General features: G+C 40.4%; 1 protein-coding gene across 4 annotated transcripts in view; it reads right to left on the minus strand.

Annotated features, from left to right (window-relative positions):
- Positions 1-4,660: 4,660 nt before the first annotated feature.
- The window catches only part of LOC107724641 (zinc transporter Slc39a7-like), a 23,296-nt gene continuing 18,728 nt past the window's right edge, over positions 4,661-9,228 (minus strand). Inside the window, exons 5-8 of one of the 4 annotated variants that reach the window (XM_016533643.1) lie at positions 8,885-9,001; positions 7,729-7,842; positions 7,452-7,648; positions 4,661-5,470 (exon numbers count right to left, since the gene is read on the minus strand). In XM_016533643.1, the coding sequence (XP_016389129.1) occupies positions 5,216-5,470; positions 7,452-7,648; positions 7,729-7,842; positions 8,885-9,001 (683 nt within the window). In that variant the 3' untranslated portion in view covers positions 4,661-5,215. Of the gene's footprint in view, positions 5,471-7,301; positions 7,649-7,728; positions 7,844-8,884; positions 9,002-9,140; positions 9,213-9,228 lie in introns of those variants that run through there. The other 3 variants (XM_016533641.1, XM_016533642.1, XM_016533639.1) reach the window with 3 other exon arrangements.

The following is a 9,228-nucleotide window of genomic DNA, read 5'->3' on the forward strand; positions in this document are numbered from 1 at the left end:
AGGGCTCCAGTTCCCACGTCCAGCCCAGAGAAGGCTCCTGTTTCCACGACTGGCCCAGGGAGGGCCACAGTTCCGTAGTCAAGCCCAGGGAGGGCCACTGTTCCCACATCCGGCCCACGGAGGGCATCAGAAGCCGATATTCTCCCCAATGATTTTTTTTTTGGGGGGGGGGGTTATGCCATGGCCCCCTGAACTGTCTGCTCCGCCATGGCCCCCTGAGTTCCCTGCTCCGCCATGGCTTCCTAGTCTGCCTGCTTTGCCATGGCGCCCTGAACTGCCTGATCTGCCATGGGTCCTGGAACGGGTACCGCTCTGGAGGTCTGCCGTCCCGTGTAAGCCTGGCCTGAGGGGCCTCCAGAGCACCCACCACCCTCCCCATTGGATGTTGTGTGGCGCGTGGACGCGCCTTCGGGGAGGGGGTAGTAATGTCAGTCCTGTGTTCCGTGTCTTGTGTTTTCCTCCTCAACGTGCCCCATGACCTAGTTTCTCCCTCATGTCAATTATGTTCATTGATTTCAGGTGTGTCCCAATTAGTTCCTTGTTTCTTAAGCCCTGTGATTTTCCATGTCCAGCTTCCGGTATTGTTCGTCGACTCCTGTGCTACGTGTGTGTTCCATTGTTTTAATAAAGTCTATATTGGTTCTGGATTCCCTCCGCCTCCTCGCTCCTTCGCTCCTCGTTCCTACACAGTAGGCAGCACTGTGACAGTATGGAAGTAATGCTGAAGTCCAACTAAATATATACTGGAGTATATGTGATTGTGCTAAAGTGGAACTATTGCAAGTATACTTTAGGTACACTTCAAATATCTTGGATTTAAAGGCAGATATTATTTAAAAAATCATACAATCCCCATCAATAGTGACATTAAAACACATTTTAGGCTTAATAATAAGATATTGTGCACAAGTAGTACTCCAAATATATTTGAATTATAATTTTTATATTAGTAAGTCTCGAGCAATATGTCAGTAAATATGTTAACATATTTGAACTATACTTAGTATGAAATAAATGTATTTTAAATATATTACTTTTTTTACTAGGGTACACTCCACCAGTATGCAGATTGGGAAACTTCTAACCACATCTTGGCTGAAGGAGCCTAGCATAGATGTGGAAAGGGAGTTTTACAGCAGCTGAACTGTAATGATAAGCAATGCTAAAAATATTGCTTATGTAATAGACATTCAACTATTTGTCTATCACCTGGAAAATTTTGAGTATTTCACATTTAAAAATGTTTCCTCTTTTAACATGTACTGTATAGTTTGTTGAGGAGCTCTGATCGATTCTATTAGCACTGTACACACCACTTTAGCTCACTTTTTCTCAGTCAACCTAATCTTTAAATTTCTGTGGCAAAAACAAAAAAGTTAATGTCATGACCTCAACATGCTATGACGTTGCCATAATTACATATGTCACGGCCACAACAAAAACGCAACCTATGAACATGTCCTTTCCCAGTCACTGTACGTCTGACTCATTCAGTGAAGATCATCCTATTGCCTTCACACTAGAAGCTGCCATTCACCATTGTTGTTCTATGTAAACTCACTAGATGGACTAAAATCTGATCCGATCAGCTTCATCTGAAAGAGGCTTATTTGTTCTTAACACAATATTAATCTGCAACCAGTGTCTCAAGTATTATTCCAAAGACATTATTTACATGATCTCTGGTGAAATTCACAGGTTAAATGTTATGAAAGAATCCAACTATATAAACCACATCTAAATCTTATGCCAATCTCACCACCTAGTGGTTAGAAATGGTGAACACATTCAAACTCAGAGCTGCTCAGGTAATTTACATAAACTCCATGCAAAAGCATAAACATCTTGTACATAAACTTCAAATAAAGTGAGATTCAGTTACTCAGTTACTAATATTACAATATCACACAAAAACATGCAAAAATCCAATACTGGGTTTAAAAAAGTGCTTAACAGTGAGCCATACACTGCTGTAACACTAGTAAAATCACTTAATGCCAGAATAATATTGTATACACTTACGATAAACTCTTCGACTGGCAATTATCATTTACTTAATAAACATTTAAAGTAACTCACATTGCTTCATAGATGCACACTTTCATAGGCATGATCTAACAAATCCAAAATCCTTCGAATGTGACACCTTTTCCTCAAGACTTTATACTGGATTTGAAAGAATGAATGTCACACACACACACACACACACACGTACACACACACACACACGCACGCATGCACACACATACACACAAACACACGCACACACACACACACACACACACACACACACATTTCCTCTTGGTCTTTTAGCACATCAAAATAATCATACTGATGAAGCATCTAGACACTCTTGAGTAGAGTAAAGCAAATAATACCTATAATAATAACACTTCCATTACAGAAACCAAAGTCTCAGCATGATATGTTGAATGTACATTTGTATATATTTCAAATATATTATATAAATGTATCATTAAATAATATGAAATAACAGGTTGGAACTGAAAGCAATTTTTAATTTAAAATATAGTTATTTTGCTAGCTGTATATATTCTGTGACAGCAAATGAAAGACTGGTATGAATGAATGAATACTTGCATTATAAAACACACAAACACAAGTCCTCAGGAGCAGATAAAGCACAGCATACAGGAAATGATTCTCAGTAGCTAGTTACTACATGTGCTAAAGTGTTTGACTGAAACATGAATTTAAAGCTAAACATGTGAATGTTAACATTGTCAGTGTAATGTAAGGTAGATTATACATATATCAATGAGAACAGAAATGGACTTTCACTGCATTTCATGCTTGTGTGTGATTTTGACAGCTGAAGGACAGAACAAAGGATCTGACTGAGTGTCTCAGAGGAGAGTCAGGAAAGAAGGGAATTTCAATGCAGCTTCACTAATATAAGCCTTTTTTCCATGAAATCAATGCTAATTCTGCACAGAAGTTGACGGTGGAATGACTCGCTGTAATAACGGCAGACTGCAGAGCATCATTCATTTGATCCTTTATTTTTACTTTCACTTCCTCTTTATGAATGTCTGTACTGTGATAACAGTGATGTATGATTGTTTGTGACAAGCTTAATATTCCTCAACTGTCTCAGAAAGTCATCTCATCATCTCACACTTTACATACAAAATACATCATTCAATTCAAGTCAAATTAAAAAGAGAGATTGCAATTTGCTTTCTATTTAAAGCAAACAAAAAGATGAATAGATAAATAGATGTATAATTAAGATTAAGCAGAAGTATTGTATTTGTTATATTAGATAAGGCAACATCATGTGCAGGTCAGACAGCATCAACCGGTCATTTAAGAGATTCATAAGAAAATATTTGAGAATTTTTCAAGAAATGAATTCAGGAGCACAAGCGGAGTCTGATGAAAGGTTTGGCAGTATTGACTGCTGTGTGCTGGGGTTGCACTGGCGGCTCTGATGCTTCTCTCTGCTACTGCAGCAGCAGTCAAAGCTTCACACTCGACCCACAGAGAAAAGATCTCACACCCCAGACCCATACATCAACCTGAGACCACCAGTCAAACTAGAAAACCCTTGACCATTACACTGCTTAGTCAAGCGTCACTCTTGCTATTGTTCATACTTAGGCTTCTACTAACACTCTCTAACGCTAAGTATTATTATTATTATTATTATGTTAAGCAGCTAGACTTACAGTCTGCTTTTCAGCTGCTGAATAATAAAATTGGCAATGTGCAATAAACTTCTTTAGACTTGCATGAATGCAGGTGTTTGACCTGGACCTGTAAGCAATGCCCACAACACACCCGTCAGGCGCTGGCCTGATGCTGTTATTCAGGGAGTTTCTCTCCTCAGACGTCAGCAGTGATTCACCAACACTCATCAGGAGGAACCAGAAGATGCTTTCTCAGATTTCTTCTGAACACAGCCTCTTAGAGATGTACAACTCTTTTATTGAACTGAAATTGAACAACATTGCATCCACTTCTGTTTGTGTAGAGATATGCTTGATTTACACTCAATGTGAATGTAAAGGGTTTACATTATAGGCAAATATTTAAACACATTCAAGAAGAAGAGATGCAAACATCTGCATGAATATGGTTACAGGCAAAGAGAACAGAAATAAACACCAAAACTAAACTGAAATTCAATAAACATGGTGTTTGCACCTTCTGAAGAACCATCACCAATGAGTGTCAAGCTGCAGATTCCTCTGGAGACTCATGAGAAATGTGTGTGTGTGTGTGTCTGTGAGAGTGTGTGATTGATTGATTGAGTGTGTGTGTCTGTGTGAGAGTGTGTGTGTGTGTGTGAGTGTGAACGTGTGTGTGAGAGTGTGAACGTGTGTGTGTGTGTATGAGTGAGTGTGTGTGTGTGTGTGCGTGTATGAGTGCGTGTGTGTGTGTATGAGTGTGTGTGTGCGTGGGTGAGTGTGTGTGTGTATGAGTGTGTCAAGTCACGTCAAGTCCCATTTATTTATATAGCGCTTTTAACAATACAGATTGTGTCAAAGCAACTGAACAGCATTAATTAGGAAAATAGTGTCAATAATGCAAAAATGACAATAGTAAACACTAATTTTTCAGTTAAAGGCAGTTCATCATTGAATTCAGTGATGTCATCATCCAGCTATGTGTGTGTATGAGTGTGTGTGTGTGTGTGTGTGAGAGAGTGTGTCACTGAGTAACAGCTATGCAGCTGAATATTTCATCAGAGGAATCAAAGAATCTCCCTGTCAAAGAGAAAGCACACGCTGCTTAAAAAAAAAATCACGTTAACCTTTATTGTGCGAATAGCAAAATCAAACGATTTAATCATGTAACATAACTGATATTTCTAGAAAAGCTGTACTGATGAGACACGAGCATTTATCGGACCGCTCCAGCAAACACAGACGATGCATCTTGGGAATGTAATGGTCAAATCTCTCAGAGTCTGATCCTGTCTGTATCAGTACACAGAAGCGCAGGGGACTTTCTAGCTGCTGGTCCCTGGGAAGGTTCCTGTGCCTAAAATGATTAAGTGATCCATTCATGTTGGTCTGGAGTGCAGCTCAGCACTTCATTTCTTTCACTCTCTCCCTCATTCATTCAGTTTTTCTGTTTCTGTGGTCAATGCTATCATTCATCTCAACACACTCTTGGTCTCTAGAGGTCAGGTGACCCTGCACTGGTCTCTTGGCCTGGTTTTACAGCTTCTTCTCTCAGACACGGCTCACTCGTACTCGGCGATCAGCACCATCATTCCCACGCCAAACAGCAGGGCCAGGATCTCCAGCAGCGACTGCCAGAGACTGGAGCGGCCCACCAGCAGCTCTGGCAGCACGGTGACGGTGGCGATGTAGACGAAGCCTCCGGCGGTGAAGGGCAGGATCCAGGCGGTGGCCACGGCTCCCACCCCTTCAGCCAGCAGAGAGCAGACGGTTCCAGCCAGCGCACCGAGGGCCGTCAGCAGCTGGAGACACATGGCCTGAGCACAACAGTAGAGATGCGAGTCATATCACTGTCACCATTCCATTACCACTATCATGTCAACCATTCCATTCGATTCAATTCAATTCATCACCATTATATCATTTATTTTGTGCAATTTTATGAAATTATGTAAGCAGGCTACTTTTTAAAATGATTACAAATTAATAATAAATCAAAACAAATTTAGGGATGCACCGAAATGAAAATTCTTGGCCGAAGCCGAAACGGAACAAAATGAAACACGGGGCCGAAGGCCGAACACGGTTTTTCAAGTTTTTTTTCCCCATGTATTTTGCCAATTTTCTTCACTATTGCATAAATGAAATAGCCAAAATGTGCTTTTTACTGTTTTGTCTTGCTTTTCAAAGAAAAAAATCAATTACAAAACAACACTGAATCGTCCAGATGCATCGATGCATTTCAACACCCCTAGAAAACAGCACAATTCAGGGTGAAGAACAAACTCCAAACTCTTCTTTGGCTCGACTCATTTGGCAGATCAGCTCTCTACCTTCCTCTTGGTGCAGCCCGACTGGACAAGAATGGCGAAGTCTCCGATCTCGTGTGGCACTTCGTGTAGGAGGATGGTGATGGTGGTGACGGCGCCGACCGCCGGGCCGACCAGGAACGACGCTCCGATCGCAAGCCCGTCCGTGAAATTGTGGGTGAAATCAGCAGCCAGGTTCAGATAACCCGACACTTTAATATCTGCAGACACACAGAGTTTTCCTGTCAGCGAGACAACGGCGCTGACACACAACAGCTCAAACACCGGAGCTCTTTCATACCGGAAGTCGTCTCGGCGGGTTTCTGCGCAGGTTTCTTATCAGAGTCAGCGTTCTTCTCCTTCTCTGCTTTCTTGTCATCATCCTCTTCATCGCTGTCTTTTGCTTTTGGAGCAGCTGAAAACATGGCAAGAAAGGGTTTTTATTGTATTTGGAAACCTGTCAGCAACGTCCAGATCACGTAAAAAAAAATTAAAATAAATAAATCTATTTATAAAAATAAAAAAATATATATTTTAATTCTATTTCAGTATTATTTAGCAGCAGCAGGATTGATGGTAATGTGCTGTTATTTTCTGCTACATCACTGGGAACAGCTGCTCAGTCTATCTGCTGTTCCTAACGGTTATGAAAATACAATAATCGAGATAAAATAATCACTGCCCCCTTTCCAGAGAGAACTTGTGCTGTTCTGTGCATGCACTCGGAGACAGAGCAGAACACAGAGTGAACGTTTAGCTCAAGGTGCATGCCTAAACACTCAAATACACGCACAGATGTGTCAAAATGCGGCGCGTAGTGATTATTCACGTAAACCCTCTGCAGTTATCTCTTAAGAGTATGTAAACTGTTGAGAATGAAAATACGAGAGTAACAGTAAACTGGATCCATGAAGGTAATATTCCTTCTGCCGTCTCTGTGCTTAATATTAATCAAAAATAACAAATACAAAAGAGAAAATAACTCACTGCTCTTGACTGAAGGGCTTTTGTAGCTTAAATAAGAAACGGAGCAAGTTTGATTCTTACAGTGAAGACTATGAATTGTAAAAAAAAAACAATATAATACATGTAACATTTACGTAATGCTTCAAGTTTGTTTAATATGTAAGATTGTTTTAAACAGTCATGTTCATATCGCTAATAGGGATGCACCGAAATGAAAATTCTTGGCCGAAGCCGAAACGGAACAAAATGAAACACGGGGCCGAAGGCCGAACACGGTTTTTCAAGTTTTTTTTCCCCATGTATTTTGCCAATTTTCTTAACTATTGCATAAATGAAATAGCCAAAATGTGCTTTTTACTGTTTTGTCTTGCTTTTCAAAGAAAAAAATCAATTACAAAACAACACTGAATCGTCCAGATGCATCGATGCATTTCAACACCCCTAGAAAACAGCACAATTCAGGGTGAAGAACAAACTCCAAACTCTTCTTTGGCTCGACTCATTTGGCAGATCAGCTCTCTACCTTCCTCTTGGTGCAGCCCGACTGGACAAGAATGGCGAAGTCTCCGATCTCGTGTGGCACTTCGTGTAGGAGGATGGTGATGGTGGTGACGGCGCCGACCGCCGGGCCGACCAGGAACGACGCTCCGATCGCAAGCCCGTCCGTGAAATTGTGGGTGAAATCAGCAGCCAGGTTCAGATAACCCGACACTTTAATATCTGCAGACACACAGAGTTTTCCTGTCAGCGAGACAACGGCGCTGACACACAACAGCTCAAACACCGGAGCTCTTTCATACCGGAAGTCGTCTCGGCGGGTTTCTGCGCAGGTTTCTTATCAGAGTCAGCGTTCTTCTCCTTCTCTGCTTTCTTGTCATCATCCTCTTCATCGCTGTCTTTTGCTTTTGGAGCAGCTGAAAACATGGCAAGAAAGGGTTTTTATTGTATTTGGAAACCTGTCAGCAACGTCCAGATCACGTAAAAAAAAATTAAAATAAATAAATCTATTTATAAAAATAAAAAAATATATATTTTAATTCTATTTCAGTATTATTTAGCAGCAGCAGGATTGATGGTAATGTGCTGTTATTTTCTGCTACATCACTGGGAACAGCTGCTCAGTCTATCTGCTGTTCCTAACGGTTATGAAAATACAATAATCGAGATAAAATAATCACTGCCCCCTTTCCAGAGAGAACTTGTGCTGTTCTGTGCATGCACTCGGAGACAGAGCAGAACACAGAGTGAACGTTTAGCTCAAGGTGCATGCCTAAACACTCAAATACACGCACAGATGTGTCAAAATTCGGCGCGTAGTGATTATTCACGTAAACCCTCTGCAGTTATCTCTTAAGAGTATGTAAACTGTTGAGAATGAAAATACGAGAGTAACAGTAAACTGGATCCATGAAGGTAATATTCCTTCTGCCGTCTCTGTGCTTAATATTAATCAAAAATAACAAATACAAAAGAGAAAATAACTCACTGCTCTTGACTGAAGGGCTTTTGTAGCTTAAATAAGAAACGGAGCAAGTTTGATTCTTACAGTGAAGACTATGCTGTTTTATTTTACATTTATTTACATTTTACAATTATTCAATTTCTGTAGGCTGTTCACTGAATACTTTAGACTTAAGCACTTAAAACCTTAGATTTCTTATTGTATTACGGAGTGTTTATTTTAGAATAATTTTTGAGGCCTTTGTTTTTTTTTACTATTTTTTTTTTTTTCCAAAATGTAGATGTCATAGCAACCTTATTTACAGAAAATACATGTTTGATATATATATCACTACCTTTAAATAATTAATTCATATAAAGGTTTGGTCATATCATGGTTTTGGTCAAAATCATTTTAAACAATCGTGATTACAATACTGACCAAAATAATCGTGATTATGATTTTTGCCATAATCGAGCAGCCCTGATGTAATGGGATTAGTTTAAGACTCTTACCATGAGAATGAGAGTGGTCTCCCTTCAAAAGACGAACAAATTTCTCGACCACCAGAAACGCAACGATGCCAGCCAGCACCCACAGCCCCACCGACATCATGTGACCATGACCTGCACCTGCGACAGAAACCAAGCTCGGACTGACTCAGAAAAGTCAAAAAAGAACATCTTCCAATAAATCACATTCTTGCATTCCACTGGGCCGAATTATAACTTGGGTTACAAAAAAACGTTCAGGGATTGAACAATAACCTACCGTGTGAGTGACCATGTGACTCCTCACTACCGTGTGAGTGACCATGTGACTCCTCACTACCGTGTGAGTGACCATGTGACTCGCCGCT

Source organism: Sinocyclocheilus rhinocerous, unplaced genomic scaffold (assembly GCF_001515625.1).
Source record: "Sinocyclocheilus rhinocerous isolate Xijiao unplaced genomic scaffold, SAMN03320098_v1.1 scaffold2440, whole genome shotgun sequence".
Taxonomy (NCBI): domain Eukaryota; kingdom Metazoa; phylum Chordata; class Actinopteri; order Cypriniformes; family Cyprinidae; genus Sinocyclocheilus; species Sinocyclocheilus rhinocerous.